Source organism: Antedon mediterranea, chromosome 4 (genome assembly GCF_964355755.1).
Source record: "Antedon mediterranea chromosome 4, ecAntMedi1.1, whole genome shotgun sequence".
NCBI lineage: Eukaryota > Metazoa > Echinodermata > Crinoidea > Comatulida > Antedonidae > Antedon > Antedon mediterranea.
The window spans coordinates 1,307,952-1,332,811 of record NC_092673.1 but is presented as its reverse complement, the minus strand read 5'-3'; the positions used below and the strand labels follow the sequence as shown (position 1 = coordinate 1,332,811).

Sequence of the window (24,860 nt, the reverse complement as noted above, 5' to 3'; positions counted from 1 at the left end):
TAAGTTGAAATTAAGAGTAGTGCTTGAATAACAACAGAAAATCGGAATAAAATAATCCGAACTTGACTGCTTTTAAAGTTATGTTCAGCTAATACACAACAATGAGACAACCAAATACTTGTTGCAGACTAGACAAAGTAAACATTTCTTCGTATTCCAATTACTTTCAATTTAAGACTTTTCAAGGTCTTCGGAAAACTACTTAATACTTAATGGCAGCTAATTATCTATATAAGTAGTCACCCAAAAGCTTTTAACAGCAACTCGATAGTTACTTCGAGGAATTAAAAGGACTTTCTTATCAATGGGAACAACTTGTTGAACAATTAAGAATATTGATACTATTAGTTAAAGTATCCTATAAGTGTATGAAATGTATTTTCATTGCAAAATAATCAATCAATCATTTAACAAGCTAGTACTGAAAGGTTTAACACGGTCACGTACAAAAAGTACCTCAGTATTCGACAGTAAGTTGCAGTATGGTCGTGTACACAGAGATCAACACAGCAACAACAGATGGCCATAGGGTAAGATGTAGGCTACTGTACACCTAAACCTTGGTCTACCGGTAACACTATAAAATGGAACCAATAATATAGAACAAATCAAAATCATAGAGGACCTGAATCGGTAAAAACTCTCTGGCATTGATACAAAAAAAATAAGTCAGAAACAGCTTGAGGAGGAGCATGATTGTGGTGAAAGAGCCTATTTTTTCATTCCAATTATCTAATTATCCAGCCGCGCCTATGTATATATCGTCTGCTTATACCAACATGATATACATATAGAAGAGAAACAAGGCCAACAGCCATTAAGTCGCGTGCTACAATGCATAGTGATACCGGACCGACAGACAAACAGACCGACAGACAGACAGACCGACAGAAAGACGGACCGACCGACATACTGAACTATACTGACCGAAATTACTGAACATGTTTAAAAATGTTGAAATGTTTAAAAACATTTATATTTTTTTAATTTACACGTGCGTAGCCTGTCACTTTTGACGTGCTCGTATAACGTAATTTCGAGTTGAAAAGTAAGTAAAGAAAACAGAAATCGGGCAAAAAGAGTGCGCAATAACATTTAACGCGCAGTGCGCGCGCAAAAATCTGCGCACTCATGGCAATTTTGTAAACGCTTAAAATTGCCTGAAACGTACTCTTATTTCATCGAAAATAAATTTTGAAAATTTTAAGCGCGCGTACGCATGCGTTACATGCGCTACGCACGTAATTGTATTGCCATATGATGATTTATGCCCTGAAATTTATGAGTACCAAATTTTATTTAATTGTGATTCATGGTTGTTAAGATATGATTACAAACGTGATTTCGTTAAATCGTGCGTAGACCGCGTAATTTTTTATTGCGCACCGTGAAAACATAACCACATCGATTCCTGGCCATAAGGAATATTCTGTGAAAAATTGACTTAGCTAGATTAAACTGATATCAAGATAAGGTCATAAAGCGATAAAACGCATAGTGATACCGGACCGACAGACAGACAGATAGACCGACAGACCGACAGACAGACAGACAGACAGACCGACCGACCGACATAGTGAACTATAGAGTCGCTTCCACGCGACTAAAAACAAGGCCATACATGGCTGCAGTCGCGTGCTCAAATTTGAGTTAGTGTTTACCGATCGACCGACCGACATAGCGAGCTGTAGAGTCGCGTTAGCACGCACACGACTAAAAACGGGCATAAGCTTGGTTCCCACGAGGGCGCAATTGAATGTTAAAAATAAAACCAAAAAAATTTATAATTGTACATAATTATTATGTCTACATTTTAACGCAAGACGTAAACACAAAAGACAATTGGAAATAATAACAAGATTCTTTATTGTTTCTTATCTTATAATAATGATTTATATATTGTATAAATCTGCTGCACTACAATGGGTGTCCATGATTCTCATAATCTATATTACTATAATAACTAAAAAGAAATATTCAATATAAATATATAAATCGGTGAAAAATAGATATTCTCTCATGTATTAGTAAAAACAATTAAAGTGATAATGGCAACATAACATAAACAAGCTCATCCATTTCTATATTCTAACTGGACCTTTGGATTCAATATTCAACGTGCATCTCTAAACTAAGCAACAACCTGTTGCTCAGGTGCTGTACTACATTTATATGTCATGTGAGTGAATCTCGGAAACTTGGAAGATCATTGAGAAACATATAGACTGATTTTAATAGTTAGAGGCTATGAGTGTATTATTAATTTAAACTGTCAGATCTCTCAACCATTGCAAATTATTGGAATGTTTAATGCTATAGCTGTGAAATACATTGTCAACCCTTGCAATGCAACTGCCATTGAACTACATTGGCAACCTTGCAATGCAACTGCCATTGAACTACATTGGCAGCCCTTGCAAAGAAACTGCCATTGAACTACATTGGCAGCCCTTGCAATGCAACTGCCATTGAACTACATTGGCAACCCTTGCAATGCAACTGCCATTGAACTACATTGGCAGCCCTTGCAAAGAAACTGCCATTGAACCACATTGGCAGCCCTTGCAATGCAACTGCCATTGAACTACATTGGCAGCCCTTGCAAAGAAACTGCCATTGAACTACATTTGCAGCCTTGCAATGCAACTGCCATTGAACTACATTGGGAGCCCTTGCAAAGAAACTGCAATTGAACTACATTGGCAGCCTTGCAATGCAACTGCCATTGAACTACATTGGGAGCCCTTGCAAAGAAACTGCCATTGAACTACATTGGCAGCCATGCAATGCAACTGCCATTGAACTACATTGGCAGCCCTTGCAAAGAAACTGCCATTGAACCACATTGGCAGCCCTTGCAATGCAACTGCCATTGAACTACATTGGCAGCCCTTGCAATGCAACTGCCATTGAACTACATTGGCAGCCCTTGCAAAGAAATTGCCATTTAACTACATTGGCAGCCCTTGCAATGCAACTGCCATTGAACTACATTGGCAGCCCTTGCAAAGAAACTGCCATTGAACTACATAGGCAGCCCTTGCAAAGAAACTGCCATTGAACTACATTGGCAGCCCTTGCAATGCAACTGCCATTGAACTAAATTGGCAGCCCCGTTGGCAGGCCTTGCAATGCAACTGCCATTGAACTACATTGGCAGCCCTTGCAATGCAACTGCCATTAAACTACATTGGCAGCCCTTGCAATGCAACTGCCATTGAACTACATTGGCAGCCCTTGCAATGCAACTGCCATTGAACTACATTGAAACTGCATGTACCTAATCAACCCCATTGTGTTGATTAGTCGCTTTTCACAGATACAGCCCTTTGTAAAATTACAACTGGTAGAAGAAGACTCACTCCACCAAAGATGTAGCAAGTTGTTGCACCCAGGCTCCAGTAAACTAAATAACAAAAAAAAGAAATTGGTTTTGGAATATCTTGTTCCAATAACACTGTAGTCATCTAGCTAATAATAATAATAATTAGTAGGCTTAAGATTTGAAACATACCAGATGATGCAATTATCGGACCAAATGCTCTAGCTAGTGCTCCTAGCGATCGGAAAATCCCCAAAACAGTTCCTTTTTGGTCATCTTTACCTGAAATATTATTAAAATAAAACTAATAGTTCAAAATAATGTTAAAAAATAATTGATATACAAAATATATGAAAGGAAATAATTAATACAAGCGTGCCGTGCTTGATTCGACTAGAATCCGCACGACTATAACACAAAATCCAAGGTCTGATGACTATGCAAATAGCATCTCCATTATGATGTCATAGGTCATTGCACAAGTTCCATGTTACTATGTAATCTAACCTAACATAAGTAGTATTTTTGGATTCAAAGTGGAACTGTAGTAGGCTGTATTATCGTTCAGTACACAAGACTGTAGTGACATATAGTTAAACTGTATGCACTGATTATTTAGAGGCTAATAATTAGAGATTTTAAATGGCTTACCAAATGTAGATACAAGAGTTGTTAAACAAGGAACTACAGTTGCAGAAGCTGAAATAGAAACAATATTCAGTGAAAGCTAATGCAAAACAAAAGGCCACACATTATTTTATTTATTTATTTTTGATTGACTGGATTGCATTTTCAGTAACTTAGTATTGCTTTTCAAAATGGTCCAGTTACAAGGTTTAAAAGAAAAGAAAAAAGTTAAAACATATATAACATAAATACAGAAAAATAAAAGCATACACAATTTGAGATATATACAGAAAAAATGGAAGAAAAGGTACATTAGTATAAGTATAAAATATAATAAGATTAAAAACAGACTTACCGAATGAGAAGAGTGTGAGACCAAGGTAACAAACGAAGGGTGTTGTAGCGTAGCCAATGATGATGAATGCAGGAATCAATACAATAATGCCCTAACAAATCAAACATTGAAATTAGTTTTCCCGTACAAAAAAAGGTTGAGCATCACATTAAAAATATCTGACTGACTGCTTTGTGTTTTTACAAATTAAGTTGACTTATAATTGCTATTGAACTAATCAAAGTAAATAAATAATAAAAAGTGTGATTTGCCCAAATATGGTAGTGATATTTCCAAATATGGTAGTGATATGACATCATCATGTCCATATATGGGCACATCACATTTTTCGTCACATAAAGTTTGATAGTGTAGACAGAGCTTAAAACTCACCATAAGAGCAACTTTCTTTTCTTTTCCTGGTTGAATTCGTCTGACATATCCACCTTAATTACATTATAATAATTATTAATACAGTATTAATAGTAGTAGTAGTAGTATTAATTAATAATTATAACAATAATAAATAAATAATAATATACTTTATATCAGCAATATAAAAGAAATTAGAGCACATAGGTTATACAAAAATATAGTACATCTTTTGATTTGTTTGTTTGTTTTTTGTTTGTTTTTTGTTTGTTTTATCTTTATACTGGGTGACCTCTTCAGTCAAAGACTGATCTCCCAGAGGGCCCAGTTGGTGATCAGTGGCTGTGATGTACTAATACACCGGGGTAACCCCCTACTCGTCTCAAAAGATGTACTAGGTTCTTTAAAGTGCACACGAGCAAGTTGTGTACACTGGACCTACGGTTTATAGTCCTTATCCGAGAAGACTCGTTCTACCACCAGAACCATGGAGTGAGTGAGCCTCGAACCCCTGCCGATGTTATGGCTACGTGATTACAGTTCCACTGTCTTAACCGCTCGGCCACTCACTCATCATCACTTGAGACAAGTAGGGAGTTACTCCGGTATACTTAAGGTTAACTTGCTACTTGTTTTTAAGATACTCACCCTGCACAATAGCCATGATAGAACCCATAAAGAAGAACATTCGGCCTTGTTGCATACTGATGGGCAAAAGAAGAAAAAGAAACAGATATAACTAATATTAATATTAATAAATAATCTTAATTATATCTTCATTAGTGTCTTGTTTATATATTGTGAAGTGAGTGAAATATTGCCACAGAGGGCACATGTTGATATTTCAGCCCATGTTAAATGAATACAAGTTTTTCTTTTTTTTATTTGTGAGTTATTAATGAACTGATTTTCTTGTTCTGTAAGTATATACACGTTTACACCAACAATTCAGAATTATAACTTGAACATTGTAGGCACTATCTTGCTAACAAACAAACAAAGCAAGTATAACATTGTAGGCACTATCTTGCTAACAAACAAAGCAAACCAAGTGCTATTATAACTTGAACATTGTAGGCACTATCTTGCTAACAAACAAAGCAAACCAAGTGCTATTATAACTTGAACATTGTAGGCACTATCTTGCTAACAAACAAACAAACCAAGTGCTATTATAACTTGAACATTGTAGGCACTATCTTGCTAACAAACAAAGCAAACCAAGTGCTATACTTGGCAAAATTCTATTTTGCCAAGTATATAATTATGCTAAATTGAATTTTGATGAAACTTTTCAACAAAATAAATGAATATGTCAATGAAATAAAATACATTAATCATTTTAAATATATTAATAAATTTATAATGTGAAGCACATTATGAAATACAGTATATACCTTGTGTAATTGAATCTTCTATGTACCAGAAAGGTAAGCGTGAATTCCAAACCAGAAAAGATAAAAAGATAGAAGAAATATGAAAGGCCAACTTGACGAAGCATTGCTGAAAAGTAATCAGATTACATAATTGTTACAGATTCAATGGCATTCAATCAAATCAGTCAATCAAATCAATCAATCAAATCAATCATCAATCAGTCCATCAAATCAATCAATCAATCCATCAATCATTCAATCCAATCAATCAATCCATCAATCAAATAAATCAATCAAATAAATCAATCAAATAAATCAATCCATCAAATAAATCAATCAAATCAATCAAATGTACAATAAATTAATCTATATAATGAAATAATAATGTTCAAGCAACAAGAAGTATGGCCTCTATGACACATGGTAGCTACAGTTCCTCTACTAAATTTTTTATTGTTGTTTTTTGTACGCATCTAGCTCTTTAGAGACCTTGTTTATCTCCCTTTACACTCCCTGGTGTTATTAAGAGAAAGCAGAGTTTAATGTTTACTACCAAACAGTAAAAATAAATAATTTATAACCTACATTTTCGTCTAACTTCCTTAACGGCAGCAAAGTTGAATAATGAAATAGGGTTGATCAGGTCTTGAACATCAGTTAGTGAATTACTAAAAGAGTTTGCCTGAAAAAATGAACAAATTGATATAACAAAGATGAAAAAATAATGATCAAATCAATAATAATACCTTGTTTCAAAAGTTTCTTCTTATATTATACCATGTATATATAGGGGTATTTTATTAATTATTTTGAAGTTAAAGCAATCTTCCCAGATAAAAAATGCTAACATAAAATTATCCTGGTAAGTTATGAATGACACAACTAAACCAAACTGTAACAAAATAATGACAAATGTCTTACCCGTTTTCCTTCTGGTAGTGTCTCCTTCATAAAGGCTATTATGAAAAGTAGGTCAGCCGTTGCCAGGGTCAGGGCAAGCAATGCAGGCTTCACATAGAATGCGGTGCCCTCACCGACTCCACGACTAGCAAAGAAGGCGCCAATGAGAGGCCCAACAATGAAACCTATAGAGAAGGCAATACCAACAAGTGCCTGGAAAGAAATATAATATATAATTTATATTACAAAAGCAATATGGCATGATGATTGTAGAAAGGAGTAAAAGTAACTATCTTTCAATAATCTTTTAACACCATAACTGAATTCAGGCCTGTAGCCAGGGGGTTTTTTATGGTTGGGTGAACCCCACTTTATATATAATTATATAGGTATTTATTCATAAAAAGAACACATAAATAGTACAAACAGAAGGCAGCCAACAGCTGGATAATTCTGTAAAAAACGTACAAAGTAAAAATTCAAAAGAATTTACAGCGAATTTACAGCGAACCCCCTTAATCAACTGCAAACCACCATCCCTGACATGCCCAATACCCTCATCACATCTCTGAAAATCCTCCAAATATGTGTGCCATAAGGGCCTGTGGCTCAAATACTTAAGCGTGGTTCCCACTAGCGACGCAACACAAAGACGTAACGCAACGCAAGTGAATTGACAAATCACAAGCGATGGCTTATTCGCTTGTGATTGCTAACTGTCTATAACTTCGCTTGTCATTGGTTAAAACGCTGGCGTTGCGTTTACGTCCTTGCGTTACGTTCAAGTGGGAACCAAGCTTTAGTGTTTGAACCCCACCTTGACAGATCCTGGCTACGGCCCTGGAATTGCCAAAAGTTCCTGAAATCTTACCATTCCTTTCCCACGTGTTTTCGTTGAAGAAACATCTGTTACAATAGTAGTACTTAGACTAACATTACTTTTACTGAGGCCTCCAACGATCCTTGCTAGAACAAAGATAGTAAAATTGTGTGACAAGGCCCACAGTATGTAAGAAGCGACAATCCCAATCTGAAGAGGAAAGAAAACATCTTGTTCAATTCATCTTTGTTGGTCTAATGCATATACAGATAGAATGTAAAAAAGGCATAAAAAAAAGTACTTTATATATAAACTCTGTCTACACTATCAAACTTTATGTGACAAAAAAAAAGAAACAGGTTGAAATGTGGCACACGTATGTATCTTGTTACGGTTTAACGTAAAGATTATATAAAACCAGATGAAAACATTTTTGAAGATTTAATTATTTTGCTCACATCAGTGAATATTGATTTAAATACAGTATTCATTGTTTGTATTTACCATTGATATGATCATGAGTGGTCTTCTACCATAATAATCAGAAGCAGCTCCACAAACTGGACAAATTATAAACTGAAGAAAGCTGAACAACGAACCTATAATGCCTGCAAATTAGAAATAATCATAAACTTGACTAACGTCTTCATTTTGTAAATATGACCTGCATATGGCTCTGGGTATAACATTAAGGGAATTATGGGAAAACAATGGATTTATATACTCAAGTATGAGGTTACACTTGGTCATATAGGCGTTTGGCACAGTGTTTTGGATGTTGGACTATTGATTGTGAGATCTTGGGTTCGAATCCAACGCTTGTCACATTGCTTGTATCATCCTTAGGCAAGACACTTAGGTTTGCCTCTGTTCACCCAGGTGTACAAATGGGTACCTGGTAAGGTCAAGACACAACTTTGCACTGATAATTAGCTGTATTATATGGAAGTATGTTTCCATATGTGACCAGAAATGACTTAAGTATAATATAAATTATTTAAAACAGATATTAAAGAGTTGAATATAGCTGTATACCTCCAAACAGTACTGAATTATATTTCTCTGTGTCAGGTATTCCCAGGAGTTCTCTGAATGCAGTGCATGAGGACAGCATACTGGTGTACAATCCACTCTGTAAAAAACATTAAAATAAAACATAATGCTATTGCGTGAGTGGCCGAGCTGTTAAGACAGTCAGTGGAACCGTAATTACGTAGACATAACAACGGTAGGGTTCGAGGCTCACTGGTGGTAAAACAAGTCTTCTCGGATAAAGACTGTAAACCATAGGTCCAGTGTACACATCTGGCTCATGTGCACTTTAAAGAACTTAGTACATCTTTTGAGATGAGTAGGGGGTTACACAGCCACTGTGTTGTCGACAGATGAGAGCTCTTTAAAGTGGCTGCACTGACATGACCCTTAGGGAAGAAGCATGTAGTTGAAAAGTTTAACATCAGAGTCCACATTGCCATGAGCAATGATCCATTCTTTGGAATTTGGCGCTTATACGAGAACTTTTATATTATTATTATTAATTGTCTGACACAGGAAGTATAACTGTACTTAAAAGCATTTTTTTTATGTTAAACTCTGTTAAAATAGCAGTTAATAGTCATAAAATACTAAATATTCTTGTGATATGATTCAATATTTTGACTGATTACAATTTGATAATATAACTGTAGTGTTTTAAACAAAGTTTTACCTTTACCTGATCAGTATTACCATAGTAGTCGAGTAGAGAAGGAAGCAATGGAAGAATCATGGTAAAGGCTAACAGATCAAGGAGTAGTGATACAAACACTATCTTCACCATTCCTGACATCTTCTCTTTGTCAACACCAGCCATCTCCTTCTTTTCTGAAAGTGCTGATCCAGCCATTCTCTTTCTCTCTAATCCAACAAGGAAAAAACGACCAAAATTTACTACTTAAATTCAGGGAGTTCTTATTTTACAACTCCCTGTTAAATTTAAGGGCAATGAAATAAAAAATCTAAATATTCTAAATCCAAAGCTTCGGTTATTCTATCTCTATGATATTGAAACAATTATTCAATTTTTGGATGGAATTTCATTTAAAACAAACAACATGCTATCACTTTCTAAGCTGCTTCAGCAGCAAACAATACAATACAAGGCATTGTTATAGCATACTTTAAATGATCTCAGAGTGCTCTTATTATATCTACACCATAAGGTTGAACAGTACATGCTGACACAGTAACTCTTAATAGCATTTAGTCTTTGTAGGACATTTACCAAACTTTTTACTTAGTTAGAGAGTTGGCCCTAATACAAATAATACTATATTTCTTTTATTTAAATACAGTAGCTGCGACTCCTGACACACATAAATAAAATATTAAAAGTACAAATCATTCATTCATAAGTTTTAGTTTAGTTCCTCATACAGGATGAATGAAACATAATAGCATTTTGTGCATTGTCATCATTGATACACTTCTATTCAATAAAAGAAATTTAAGAAGCTTATGATTTATTAACAATATAATAGGCCTATTGTCTATCTGAGGCCTCCTAGTTCTAGGTAGTAAGTATACTATTCTATAAACAATATTTTTATAAATAAAATGTAATATTGGAAAGAAAAATATTACAAAGAAAAAAGGGTAAATCATTAAAATAAAATAGCGACTGTCTCACTTTTCTAATCCTATTACTATTTTGATTGGATGTCCCATTTCCTATCGAAGACCTACCACGTACACTTTTTTAGAGGCTAAAAATGTGATCTTGTGATCTGCACGGGGATCATCTGCACTGTCTGCACACGTTATAAACGCGTTACATACTACTATACTAAGCCTAGGCCTAGCCTACCTAACTGTGTACGCCATTACAAATATTTAATATAGATTATTATAGTGTATATAGAGTATACTTACTTCCTTGTGTTATACACCACGTCAAACAGGATATAACAACTACCTGTGCTGTGATCGTCCTTCCACTAAGTTAGGCCTAAAAATAAGAAGCAACCACTAGCACCACCTTCCTCTTTTGTTGACTTTAGAAACGCATTCGAGCGTGAACGTAACCCTTGAACTTTCAGTCACATAATAATAATAATTTAATCTGGCGCACATGGCATGTGATTCGATGGCTAAGCAAATAACAACTTTAAAATTAATTGGTAATTATTATAACCTAAGTAATTTAAGAAAGTAGGCCAATTGTTTTTTTTTGTAATTACGCGACTTTAAACTGCTAAAAAATGTGCATCTATTCTAGGCCTAGGCCTAGCTAGCTAGGCTAGTTACTACTACACTAGCTAGCTAGGCTAGTTAGGCATACTAAAGGTAGTAGCCTGTGTGTAGGCCCACCCAGCCCTATCTAGTACGGATCCTCTAGTACTAGTAGAGTAGAGCAGGCTAACTAGGCCCAGCAGGTCTACTAGGCCTCCTAATCTAATTTTAGCCTAGCTAGGCCTACTAGGGGCCTAGAGAAGAGTAGTACAGACAGTAGAGTAGAGTAGTAGTAGGCATACTATTATTATTATTATAATTGTTATAATTAATATACTTGTTTGTTAATGACTACTCGAACACAGTCACGGAGACTAATTTATAAAGTAATTTTGTATTGTTTTGCAGATATTGGTGTAAATCTGACAGGTAAGTTGTTTACCAACACTTAAAAAAGAGCTGTTTAATAAATAGTTTGTAAATTTAGATTTCTACTGTGTATTGTGTAGTATAGTACTAGCAAAGATGCTCACTAAAAAGTTTTAAATATAATCTTTTATTTCCTTAGATAAAGTTTTCAGAGGACTTTATCACGGGAAACAACGACATCAAGGTATATAACAATTTTTAACATTTTTTTACTATTATTTTATACTAAATAAATATTTACCATGAATTGATATGAAAATAAGATGTATTTTCAAACAAAAACAATTGTGATTAAATCATAGTTCACTTAAAATTAAAAAATAATATCAGACATCTCAATTAGAATTATTAATGCTATTTGTCCTTTTTTTAAATTATCCTTAGATGACTTACTTGAAGTTTTACAAAGAGCTCATAATGTGGGCATTCAAAAGGTATTGTATGCAATTGTAATTATTTTAACTGTAATATATTAAACAATTAATTTTACTCTTCAAGAAAAACTGCAACTAGTGATGTGCCCAAATATGGTAGTGATATCATTATGTCCATATATGGGCACATCACATTTTTTTTTTCACATAATGTTTGATAGTGACTGTAGACAGAGCTTAATGTATGCTTACAACAAAGTTTGTGCAATAGTTTCCTGCTTTGTGTGTCCTTTTTTGAAATATTTCATTTTCTGTTTTTCTATCTTATGTGTACCATTGCCTTTAATACATAATTAGGCTTTTCTGAAATAATAAACCGAAATTGAAGACATATGTGAAAACCTGTTTCAATATGATATGTTTATATTGGTTTTTATCTTAATGAATACTTAATCTTTTTTATTACATTATAGATGATAATAACTGGAGGTAACCTTGAGGACAGCAAATTGGCATTGGAGCTAGCAAAAACAAATGGTATATACATTTAAATTATTTTAAAAACATCATCTTACATTTTTACATACATTTTATGAGATCATCATTCATTTTGATACATAGAGGTTGTATTATACAATTAGAGGGACAACATTACAGCTCAAATAATGTCCCACTGTGGAGATGGACTGTCCAATATGGCTGCTTCCTCTATCAAACAAGTTGGCAATTTCAAGTCAGTTCCTGGCCTACACAGTTACGCACCAATTTTTGATAATATAAAACTGTCCACGAGAGGACATTCGATGTGAGCTACTTGCGTAGTGCATTGTTTCTCTCTTTTTATCATAATTTACCGTAACATGTGCATTTAAGACAAGGAATGACCTGTTTTTAAAGTATATGCGTTATTTTTACAAAACATCAACAATTGTAGGGATAGTGTCTTTATTATGAATATTCAATATTTTTTAATTCATATAGATGCTTTATACAGTACAGTAGGATGTCATCCTACAAGATGCAGTGAATTTGAGAATGAAGGATCACAGAACTACATGCAGAAGTTGCTTGGATTAATCAATGGTGCAGAAGGCAAAGTTGTAGCTGTAGGTGAATGTGGTCTAGGTATATACTCTCAATTTAACATATTGGTATAGATTGCTACACTTTTATCTCCCTTTTAGCAGCCATGCTCTCAATCGGTACTAACAAGGCAATCTAACAACAGAAAGCTGACCTCTGGTGTTCAAAGAGTTCATCTTTGGTTGCGGTACGATCAGTTCCACGCCCTTAACAGTTACCACGCGCCGTAGAGAATATGTACATAGTAACAGTACTGTTGGTATTTGTCGCAGCCAAACATAAGACTGTTACAAGTTCCTATCTTGGCAAGGCGAGTTCAGTGTCATGTTGTTAGATTGCCTGGGTACTAGAGACCTTTCAATTTGTGACGCCATGCAACTTATATATTGATGATCTTCGGTCAACGTCTGGACCTAGAAACATGCGCAGAATGGATTGACATGACCCAGCTTGTTACTAGGTTGTCAAAAATAATATTACCAATCTTGGATATACTGTAGGTTCACACAGCGATGAGAGATATTTTTCCTTATTTTTCAACTATTTGTTTTTTATTGTGCTGTATATAAATATATGAATCAAGTTGACTATTAGATTTAATATCTTTACCTTATAGATTATGACAGGTTACACTTTTGTCCAAAAGAAACGCAGTTAAAGTAAGTTTTATATAGAAATTATTGACTTATATGAGGCTCTGTGTACCTTTTTGACAAAAAGTAATGTGAGCTCCGTTGAGCCTTCATTTGGTAAACATTCATCATTAACACACATGGTTTCTCGTTTTGGCGCAATGTATTTAGAATGCATAACAGTGGAATGCTAACATTGGCTCTCTTTATGTGAGTGTACAACTATTTCCACTTTACTACTTTTTCTGTACGATGCTTTCTTAGTTTGTTATTATTTTTATTGGTTGTATTTTATTTATTTGCTGTATGATTTGGATAGACTTGCCTCTGTTTGTTTTATAGATATTTTGAGCAGCAGATGGAATTAGCAGAGAAGTCAAAACTTCCAATGTTTCTTCACTGTCGTAACTCGCATACCGATTTCATCGGTGAGTTCTCAAATACAGTTGACTTTCGCAATGCTGAACATCTTTTCCTAACCATTAAAAACATATTCGGAGTACCGGAATTTCTGAAATGTAGACATATTTGGTTAGTCCCAGGTGTTCTGTTTTGGGAGATTTAAAATCAAGTCATTGATATTGGCAGTCCGTGGTAAAATAGTGACCTTTCACCCCACTTCCAAATTTGGTTTTACATTGACCCAAGTTTGGATGACATCAGTAGTACTGAACTGAAATATTATTATGTAAATTAGTCAATTGATTCTTTACCAACATTATCACCAATTTTTTTCAGTCTGAATAGGATAATATTTAGCAGTTGATAAGAATAACATAAGAATAAATGTTTTCATTTATTTTTTGTTAAGATATTATGAAGAGAAATCGAGACAAATATACAGGAGGTGTGGTATGTATGTAGTCTTCAACTATCTTTTCTTATAAAATGCGTTTTCAAAGTCATTCTTTTTTTTCCGTTAAAAAATCTGAGTTTATCTGAAAATCCTGACAAAAAATAAACATGACTTAGAGACTACACCTTCTCATCCCAGAAGTGTCTAAGTCTTGTTTTAGATTTGAGTCTGTAGTGCCCCACATATTTGTTACTACTAAAGCTCTGTGTACACTATCACATATTACCATACCATACCATACCATATTTGGGTTATATCACTACCATATTTGGGCACATTGCACTAGTTTGATAGTGTAGACAGAGCTTAAAGAGATACTGTAATTTGATTAGGTTCACAGTTTTGATGGGTCAAAGGATGAAGCAAAGGCCTTTACAGATTTAGGTCTTTATATTGGAATTAATGGTTGGTAAGTTACAGTAGTTAAGTTGAGACCAAGTAAATTAAGTTAACTTCTATCAAATTCTTTCTCTTAAATTCTTTCTCTTCTCTTTAGACTGAGTAAGTTAAACTGCCCCTAACTTCTATCAAATTCTTTCTCTTCTCTTTAGACTGAGTAAGTTAAACTGCCCCTAACTTCTATCAAATTCTTTCTCTTCTCTTTAGACTGAGTAAGTTAAACTGCCCCTAACTTTTATCAAATTCTTTCTCTTCTCTTTAGACTGAGTTAGTTAAACTGCCCCCAACTTTTATCAAATTCTTTCTCTTCTCTTTAGACTGAGTAAGTTAAACTGTCCCTAACTTCTATCAAATTCTTTCTCTTCTCTTTAGACTGAGTAAGTTAAACTGCCCCTAACTTCTATCAAATTCTTCCTCTTCTCTTTAGACTGAGTAAGTTAAACAGTCCCAGACTACTTCTTTAAAATCTTCTTCATTACTTCTTGTGAGACTGTTGGTCTGAATGGTAAAATCAGATTAAATTTAAATTGAATAACCAATTGTTTGACTAAATGTGTCATTTTTATTTGTTTGTTAGTTCGTTGAAAACACAAGAAAACATTGATGCAATGTGTTCCATACCTGCTGAATGGTTAATGATAGAAACGGGTAAAAATGGCGACTTTACTTTGAGCAACACTATTTTGTTGCATATAATCTATTTGATTTAGTAATTCTCTACAAATTGGCACTATACTGTAAACTTCTATTTATTAATCTATTAGAAATAATTCTTTTATTTACAGTATAATGTATACAATATACTGTGCAGTATACAATATACTGTGCAGTATACAATATATATACAATACTCTGCAGTATACAATATACTGTGCAGTATACAATATACTGTACAGTATACATTATACTGTGCAGTATACAATATACTGTGCAGTATACAATACTGTGCAGTATACAATATACTGTGCAGTATACAATATACTGTGCAGTATACAATATACTGTGCAGTATACAATATACTGTGCAGTATACAATATACTGTGCAGTATACAATATACTGTACAGTATACATTATACTGTGCAGTATACAATATACTGTGCAGTATACAATACTGTGCAGTATACAATATACTGTACAGTATACAATATACTGTACAGTATAATGTACAGGTATTGTGCAGTGTATTGTATACTGTGTATTGCATAGACATCCATATTACAATGCTACTGTATATCATAGCTAAAATGGAAAACTATTTAACTACATAAATAATTAATTTTTTTTTTACATCATCTCTGTAGATGCTCCATGGTGTGAAGTTCGGCCTACTCATGCTGGGTCAAAGTTCATACAAACTACCTTTCCTACACGCAAAAAAGAAAAATGGGAACAAGGGTCATGTGTAAAAAGCCGCAATGAACCATGTCACATTATGTAAGATATATTTATGCAGCATTGTGTAAAGTTATCCTTTATATCTTTTATAAAGCAAATAATACAACAATTTTACAAAAGCATTGTAGAAATTGTTACCTTAGTACAAATATATGAAAGCATTTCTGTGTTATCAATGTAACATGTTGCAACAAGTTGATTACAACATTGATGCAAGAGTGGTGTCTGCACATATTTGAATACAAGCTTTTTACACTGCAATTTAAATTACTATTATGACAAGCTAGTGTGTGAAAGCATCGTAACTCAGTCGGATTATCCTGAGAGACATCCATAAACAGTTTGTCACATTACTGTATGTTACATGTGTGAATCGAGTATTAGAGGATGTATCTCTAATTCCAATACATTTTTTGTAGAGGCTATCATACACGATAAACATTGGGGTTTTTTTTTTCATTTGTAGGCAAGTTTTAGAAGTTATGGCAGGAACCAGAGGAGAAGATGCAACTGAACTTTCTGATATAATGTATCAGAATACACTTAATCTTTTCTTTGACAAAAGATCTTGAAAATAAAAATAGTATTGTAACCAAAATCTCCGGATTGAATCGCCAAGATTGAATATGCAGGATTTTAACCTTCAGGATTTCTTCAGCTTTCGGGCGACACTAGCCCTTCATCGGTGAAAGTGAGAGTACCTGGACAGAATATAAAGCAGACAAGCGCTGCCTTAGTGGACTGGAATAAAAGATATATATACAATTTGCAGACAGTATTGTTTCAATCTTATTAGATCTAGTCAGTGCAGCTCGGGTTTCGAAATGAAATGTACCGCATATATTTAGGTAATTATTTTCATATACTAAATCATATTTGTTAACAGATATACGGCAGCCAATATAAGAAGTCGTGTTGACAACCCTTCGCTCTTGCATGTAGTTCGCTATCTATTTAATTTTATTACCTATTTTGTTTTGCATCTCCATATAATGATTGAACTTTTACCGTGTTCAGTTAAACATTATGAACTGTAACATTATGAACTGTAACATTATGAACTGTAACATTATGAACTGTAACATTATGAACTGTAACATTATGAACTGTATTACATTATGAACTGTAACATTATGAACTGTAACATTATGAACTGTAACATTATGAACTGTATTACATTATGAACTGTAACATTATGAACTGAAACATTATGAACTGTAACATTATGAACTGTAACATTATGAACTGTAACATTATGAACTGTAACATTATGAACTGTAACATTATGAACTGTATTACATTATGAACTGTAACATTATGAACTGTAACATTATGAACTGTAACATTATGAACTGTATTACATTATGAACTGTAACATTATGAACTGTAACATTATGAACTGAAAGAGGAAGAATAAAAAGAGAAGAAAAAAGGAAGAAGAGGAGAGAAAAGAGGAAGAATAAAAAGAGAATAAAAAAGGAAGAAGAGGAGAGAAAAGAGGAAGAATAAAAAGAGAATAAAAAAGGAAGAAGAGGAGAGAAAAGAGGAAGAATAAAAAGAGAATAAAAAAGGAAGAAGAGGAGAGAAAAGAGGAAGAATAAAAAGAGAATAAAAAAGGAAGAAGAGGAGAGAAAAGAGGAAGAATAAAAAGAGAATAAAAAAGGAAGAAGAGGAGAGAAAAGAGGAAGAATAAAAAGAGAAGAAAAAAGGAAGAAGAGGAGAGAAAAGAGGAAGAATAAAAAGAGAATAAAAAAGGAAGAAGAGGAGAGAAAAGAGGAAGAATAAAAAGAGAATAAAAAAGGAAGAAGAGGAGAGAAAAGAGGAAGAATAAAAAGAGAATAAAAAAGGAAGAAGAGGAGAGAAAAGAGGAAGAATAAAAAGAGAATAAAAAAGCAAGAAGAGGAGAGAAAAGAGGAAGAATAAAAAGAGAATAAAAAAGCAAGAAGAGGAGAGAAAAGAGGAAGAATAAAAAGAGAAGAAAAAAGGAAGAAGAGGAGAGAAAAGAGGAAGAATAAAAAGAGAATAAAAAAGGAAGAAGAGGAGAGAAAAGAGGAAGAATAAAAAGAGAAGAAAAAAGGAAGAAGAGGAGGGAAAAGAGAAAGAATAAAAAGAGAGAAAAGAAGACTCAAGATAGAAAAAGAGAAAGAAGAGAAGAAAAAAGAGGAGAAAGAATAGAAATATAATGGAGAGAAAAAAGAGAAGAAACAATGGAAAATGAAGAAATAATTTGACACTGCATCAAACACAATTTAATCTTTGGATGTCAGGTTATCGTCTGTCATGACGGGAATTGAGCCATATATGGTAGTGATAGTGCTTGATTATGGTGATTGAAAGGATTTGGTAAAGCAGAACAGACATCGTGAAAATAATTATAAACAATGTAAGTGGTGCTACAGCAGCACTTTCTTTAATGTTATAAGGTAGCAATAACAAATTAAGCAAGTCTTGATTATCAATTACTGACTATTCTTTCGATAAAGAAGAAAATGCTGACGAAAAAAAACACTACAGATCGAGATCAGTGTTGCAAATGTAATATTTTAGAATAAACGGTAACCAATTTGAACCCAGAGCAGGACACTGTCCTAAATCATAAAGTACCGTGTGTAATGAGCAGTAGCGAACATTAAAATTAATGTCTCTGGCTAAACAGAAAGTGTTGTATTTTATACTATCACACCTACTACATTAGAGAAAATTAAATTATATACATGTATATATAATTTTTTTTATTATTACATTTTGTTTAATGAGGGTGACTCAAAACAGCCTTAAAAAACGGGAACGATAACAAATACAAAAAAGACATGAAAAAGGATAGCGAAATGATGATGCGTCATAAATCAAAGAATAACATTTATATTTATTTTATGACTCAAATTAAATAGATTGACTTAGTTAATTCTAAATTAAGAGGGTATCCAGGTTGCAACTATGATTTACTAAAGGTCATTCCCAGTATGGTAAACTTTTATGTGGGTAGCTATAGAAAGACGTTCTATTTCATTGATTTTTATAGTTTTATTTACATGTAAACACCAGGGTTGGAACACTGACCTCTGATCAGTACATTGATATCAACCTACAAGTGACAAGAAACCATTTAAAAATACAATGCAATATTAGGAAACTTCATAAATCGTTTTTTAAAAGAAACCACAAACTTCGATTTATTTTAATGTAGGCATACAATAATTAGAGACGGCATATAGTAGGTCTAAGCTTATATATCCTTGCCAAGTTTTTTTTCTCTTTAAATGAAATATCCCGCATATAAAATGAAATTATACTATCCTTATTTGGCGGTTTGGCAATGAATACGATATTCATTATAGTTTGTGATTTCGACGAATTATTAAATCATTTTTTCGGGAGAATCTATGCTATTTAACTGGTAAGCCTATTATTTTTGTTGACATGTATATTATTCAACGGGATTAGCAGATAGGCAAAGTTGTGTTAAAAATATAGTATTACTAATTATTAGGCTTATAAGTGGCTCAGATAATTCATTAAGCACAGAAACTAGTAGAGTAGTGGGTTAATATTACTAAAATTAGGCACCTGAAAATAGTAATCCACCCCAACTTTTCCGGTCAGCAACTCATAGCAAAATAAAATAAAACAGTACGAATAAACAAATTTGGTTGAACTTTAACTTTACTTTATAAACTCAAAAACACTCAATCCTCCCCCACTCCCGAGATCAACATGCATTATCTCCTTATCATCGTCATTTTGTCGATCGTTTTTGTGACTCTATTAATAACCACCATGAGTTACTATTAGAGTAGTGGGTCATCATTATAGATTGACTTATAAGGTGGGTTAATTAGAGTGCGGGTTACTATTAGAGTGCGGGTCACTATTATAATAGTGACCCGCACTCTAATAGTCCCCCGCACTCTATAGAGTGTGGGTTACCATTAGAGTGTGGGTTACTATTAGAGTGTGGGTTACTATTAGATTTACGGTATATTATAAGCTTTGTATACTGTTAGTAGTAATAGAAAACCCGGAGCTACGCTTTAAGTAACTCTTTTAGATTTGGTTTCAACTTCTGGCGGACACATCTAGCAATGGCAGTGAACTGGGGAGGTCTTATCGGTGTCGTCATCTTTTACGTCATCATCTTAGCAATTGGACTTTATGCTTCCAGAAAGAATAAAGGAAAATCATCAATGGAAGATGTCATGCTGGCTGGACGAAACATTGGGATGTATCTTGGTGTTTTTACTATGACAGGTTTGAGCTTTTGTAGCATATAGGCCTAGTCCGTAATTATGTTATATTCAACTAATAATACACTGACTGTAATAACTGTAAAATATACGGTAATATAATACTATAATATTACTTTGTGTTGTCCAATACATTATATCAAAACCATCATTGTTCAAGTATCACTTCATCAAAACAAAACCACTTTTATTTATGCGGTCAAAAGAGAAGACTGAACGAATTCGCTTTCATCAGTAAAACGGTACACTTCTTTTCTGTAATACTTTTACTATTGCAGCCACATGGGTTGGTGGTGGATATATCAACGGTACAGCACAGTCGATTGTTGATTCGGGGTTACTTTGGGCACAGGCCCCATGGGCTTATTCAAGTAGCTTATTCATAAGTAAGTTCAAATTTGACTCATATTGCAAACGTCATCAGTCATAGGCCTAACTTAGCTAAGCTACTAACATATCCTAAGATATTATTTCAATTTTATGATGTTTTTTGATTAGGTGGACTTTTCTTTGCAAAGAAAATGCGAGAAAAAAACTATGTGACCATGCTAGATCCTTTCCAGATGAAGTTTGGAAAAAGAATGGGTGGACTTTTGTTTCTCGCAGCTCTTTCTGGAGAGATTTTCTGGTCTGGATCGATTCTTGCTGCTCTTGGTACGACAATAACAAAATAGTTTTTGATATTTAGCAAACCGATTATTATTATTTAAAGCTATTTTCCCTCTTGGATGAAACGAAAGTGAGTTGACCAATCACAAGCGAAGTTCGGATGATAACCCATCGCGTCGTGATTGGTCAAATGTTGCGTTGTGCTAAATAATACCGGAAACACAAAGTTGGTATAATTTCGAAATCTAATGGCGGCATCTTATCAGATAAAGTGAGACAAAGGAAGAACTAAGTGAAATGGCACAATGGCATTTCTCAAACAATTAGTATAACCATGGAGAAATGAGTAATAATAATTATTTATTTCTCCATGGTATAGCATTGATCAGCAGTCAGCAAATATACAGTTATTGAGTCAAATTGAAGAAGCCACTTGGTGTAAAATGACTAGAAATGATGATAATAATAATAAGTGAATTCGATGACGTTTATTTAATCTAAGTCATCAAATCGAATCAAATTATAGATATATCTTGTTTCTTTTTTTATACTAGGCTCAACATTCAGTGTAATCCTTGGTATCGACAAAACGCTTGCTATAATCGTATCCTCCTGTATTGCTATGTCTTACACTCTCTTTGGAGGACTTTATTCAGTGGCCTACACTGATGTTCTCCAGTTAACATGCTTATTCTTTGGTTTGGTGAGTGTTTTTTCATTTTGGAAGATCAAAGTGTATATTTACAAAAAGGTAATTTGCTAGCGTAACATTCCTTTTTCTGCACTGGTGTTCAAGGTTAAAAAAATTCCAAAGAAATCTATTCAAAGCAGCATAATTACCAAGTTACCAATTGCAAAGCGTAGAAGTAACTTTCTAAACTGACGTGTAAATATTTATTTTTAGTGGTTGTCGATTCCATTTGCTTTGGCAAACGAGCATGTTACGAGTATTACAGAGACGAATTGGTTTGGCACCTGGGAGAACAAATACAGCGGTGTCTGGTTGGACTATGCCCTTTTATTGGTATAATAATTATTTAATTACTGTATTGTATTCTCAAGAAAGAAATATCCAATATTTTATCTTTCTTTATTTCCATTCATAAAATCATAAACATACATAAATCATTACAAAACATACAATATGTATAATAGGTAACTGAAATTAATTGTTGAGTTTTAGATTAACAACATTGGGTACAGTTGTTAAAGTTGAAAAGAAGTTAGGTTGATAAACAAATTCCAGTTCACCATTGTTCTTTTTCATAATGGTCGCAAACTGAAAGCTCCATATTAATAATTAGGCAATCTAACAACAGTATGCTGGGCTCCGTCAATCAAAGGGTTTATCTGTGGCTGCGACACGATTAGCACGTCGCTTAAAAAGACATCGCGTGCCGCGGAGAATACGTCCAGTTATACAACTGTTGGGTATTTGCCGCAACCACACATAAGATCAAAGTACTGTTACGAGTTCTATTTTGAGCTCAGTGTCATGTTGTTAGATTGGCTTGTTAATAGTAAGCTTATATTTAAGTAAAATTTAATGATTAACTGTTACATTAGATTTTAGGAGGAGTACCATGGCAAGTATATTTCCAGCGTGCACTGTCTGCAAGAACTCCACGGCACGCTCAGATTCTATCGTATGCTGGTGGCTTTGGCTGCATCATCATGACCATACCATCTTTTCTGATTGGCGCCATTGCAGTTAGTACTAGTAAGTACTGTAACACATTAATGACTTGACTTTAATTATTTTTCTTCTGTTTTTTTGTGGGGGGGGGGGGGCATCAAAATATTAGCAAGGCAAGTAAACATAATTTTTTATTTGAATTAATTGTGTATGTAGATTGGAATGAGACCGCATATGGCCAAGAAATCACAGACAGCAACATTGTACTTCCTCTAGTGCTGCAATACCTGACTCCTCAAGTTGTCTCCATCATCGGTCTTGGAGCTGTCTGTGCCGCTGTGATGTCATCAGCCGATTCGTCACTACTTTCATCCAGTTCAATGTTCGCTAGAAATATATACAAGCTTCTAATAAGACCAAATGTTAGTATTGTTTCTCTTATTTATTTCTTCTTATTAAAGTAGTACCGTACGGTAATTGCCAAATACTTAAATTTAATTGAATAAGGTTATGGTGCGCGAAGGGTATGGTGCGCGAAGGGTATTACAGGTCGATGTATATAGCACTGATCATTGTCATTGGCTAAAACATATTGTGGAATTGATTTTCCGGTTGTGTGGTTTAATTTCACATCCAATCCAAGCTATCAACCTAACTCCGTCAACGTGCACTACAGATTTGTTTTAGCTGTTACATCATTGCAGCGCAGAGCTACTTTCATGCTACCGCATAAACTGTCATTTGTAGAATTGTACCATCCATCCACATACACTGCAGTATATAAAACAGCACTATTTTTTCCTCTAGACCAAGAGTCTTTTGTTTTCTTCATACGCTGCATTACAATTTCTGTGGTTTTATTCCATTTGCAATTCACCAAGAAAACATACTGTATTTTTTAATAATCCACCCACTTTATCTTCCAGTGCTGCTGCTTACATTTTATGCCAACTTTATCAACTTTTTATATTTCTTTTCAAGGCAAGTGAAGAAGAAATCATATGGGTGATGAGATGCGCCATTCTTGTATCTGGAGGCATCTCCAGTACTTTAGCAATAACAATTAATTCAATTTATGGACTCTTCTATCTGTGTTCCGATTTTGTATACGTCGTACTTTTTCCACAACTTGTCTGCGTAGTATATATTGACTATACCAACACGTATGGGTCACTTGCCGCGTATATTTTAGGACTATCACTAAGACTCGGTGGAGGTGAACCACTACTTAGTCTCAGTCCATTTATAGAATACCCGTTTTTTGATAATGGCGAACAGTTGTTTCCGTTTCGTACATTTTCTATGCTCGTCTCCTTAACAACACTTATCCTTTTCTCTTATCTATTTCACTACATATTTACCAAAAATGTCCTGGACAAGAAATGGGACATTTTTAAATGCGTAACAAACATTACATCACCGGCGGCAGATGTCGGTCTGGATGACATAGTTAGGCCTAGGTCTAAACCATGATGGTTACAATTATTATTTATAAAAACTTCACTGCTACAAGATTTAAATCGATAATCGATTCGTGTTGAACTTTCTTTACATTTAATTCTAACGACATCTTAACAAAACAACGTCATATAGTCTAATGATTCAAATAAAGAATAATAAATGGAAATAGAAATAAATAGATAATACGTTTATTTGATCATTTGGTATTTCTGTATATTTTACATAATCTAAACATTCTAGAATTAAAGCACACAATCAAACAAAATAAAACTTAATTAGTGAATTGTAATCTTGATTATTTTCACGTAATGTCGGTGATTCGAGGAAGGTCAGCCTTTGTTCGCTCTATGATTGGTCCAAGATTTAATGATGATCATCTTTTGCTTGCTCTTCTCTGATTGGTCCACGAATTTAAAACTGATAAAAAAAATGCTAACCATCGCGATCGTTTGAAATATAATTGAATGTTTGACAGGTTTCAGTTAGAAGCACTCGCCACTCAAGTTAACATCACACGTCTACTCTGGAGAAGGTAAATATAAATAAATAAGAAAAATGGATAGTTCATCAGAACCATATCATTCTATAAGGCTACTGTAAATTATGAATGTTTAGGACAATTTGATACAATTTTAACGGCTGCATGGACTAGGGTATTCAACATATGGATGAACTATGTCTAGATAGATAGATAGAAAGGTTGTTTTAAAACTATAAATATATATAAATAAATAAATATTCTTATATAGAGTTTAGTGTTTATTTTAGAATATTATATTA

At 33.8% G+C, this 24,860-nt stretch overlaps 4 protein-coding genes across 8 annotated transcripts; 3 read left to right on the top strand and 1 right to left on the bottom strand.

Moving 5' to 3' along the window:
* Window positions 1–1,849: 1,849 nt before the first annotated feature.
* Window positions 1,850–10,777, bottom strand: LOC140046120 (major facilitator superfamily domain-containing protein 10-like). 2 transcript variants are annotated; one of them, XM_072090650.1, is made up of 14 exons: window positions 10,662–10,777; window positions 9,460–9,647; window positions 8,787–8,883; window positions 8,256–8,359; window positions 7,803–7,961; window positions 6,953–7,144; window positions 6,617–6,713; window positions 6,053–6,158; window positions 5,304–5,359; window positions 4,677–4,729; window positions 4,305–4,395; window positions 3,974–4,021; window positions 3,515–3,604; window positions 1,850–3,406 (listed from the first exon to the last, which is right to left on the bottom strand). In XM_072090650.1, exons 2-14 carry the CDS (start codon window positions 9,634–9,636, stop codon window positions 3,303–3,305), a joined length of 1,374 nt encoding a protein of 457 aa, XP_071946751.1. In that variant the 5' UTR covers window positions 9,637–9,647; window positions 10,662–10,777; the 3' UTR covers window positions 1,850–3,302. The 2 variants fall into 2 exon arrangements, with proteins under 2 accessions (XP_071946751.1, XP_071946752.1); XM_072090651.1 differs by having other exon boundaries at window positions 9,466–9,647; window positions 10,662–10,776.
* Window positions 10,346–18,092, top strand: LOC140046121 (deoxyribonuclease TATDN1-like). Of its 2 annotated transcripts, none has more exons than XM_072090653.1 (13): window positions 10,346–10,604; window positions 11,370–11,390; window positions 11,530–11,574; window positions 11,775–11,824; window positions 12,238–12,301; window positions 12,746–12,889; window positions 13,464–13,506; window positions 13,822–13,907; window positions 14,291–14,331; window positions 14,668–14,744; window positions 15,312–15,382; window positions 16,037–16,169; window positions 16,597–18,092. In XM_072090653.1, the coding sequence occupies exons 5-13, from the start codon at window positions 12,238–12,240 to the stop codon at window positions 16,700–16,702; spliced, it is 765 nt and encodes a 254-aa protein (XP_071946754.1). In that variant the 5' UTR covers window positions 10,346–10,604; window positions 11,370–11,390; window positions 11,530–11,574; window positions 11,775–11,824; the 3' UTR covers window positions 16,703–18,092. The 2 variants fall into 2 exon arrangements, with proteins under 2 accessions (XP_071946754.1, XP_071946753.1); XM_072090652.1 differs by lacking the exon at window positions 10,346–10,604 and adding an exon at window positions 10,783–10,909.
* Window positions 17,123–18,314, top strand: LOC140046638 (uncharacterized). Its single transcript, XM_072091332.1, is given in 2 exon segments — window positions 17,123–17,163; window positions 17,537–18,314. Coding segments are annotated over 2 exon segments (810 nt in total). The 3' UTR covers window positions 18,306–18,314.
* An 864-nt stretch (window positions 18,315–19,178) lies between these two features.
* LOC140046119 (high-affinity choline transporter 1-like) lies at window positions 19,179–24,689 on the top strand. Of its 3 annotated transcripts, none has more exons than XM_072090647.1 (9): window positions 19,179–19,527; window positions 20,179–20,378; window positions 20,653–20,760; window positions 20,873–21,028; window positions 21,538–21,686; window positions 21,888–22,007; window positions 22,550–22,703; window positions 22,836–23,041; window positions 23,601–24,689. In XM_072090647.1, exons 2-9 carry the CDS (start codon window positions 20,213–20,215, stop codon window positions 24,090–24,092), a joined length of 1,551 nt encoding a protein of 516 aa, XP_071946748.1. In that variant the 5' UTR covers window positions 19,179–19,527; window positions 20,179–20,212; the 3' UTR covers window positions 24,093–24,689. The 3 variants fall into 3 exon arrangements, with proteins under 3 accessions (XP_071946748.1, XP_071946750.1, XP_071946749.1); XM_072090649.1 differs by having other exon boundaries at window positions 19,482–19,527; window positions 20,293–20,378; XM_072090648.1 differs by lacking the exon at window positions 19,179–19,527 and adding an exon at window positions 19,553–19,956.
* Window positions 24,690–24,860: the final 171 nt, after the last annotated feature.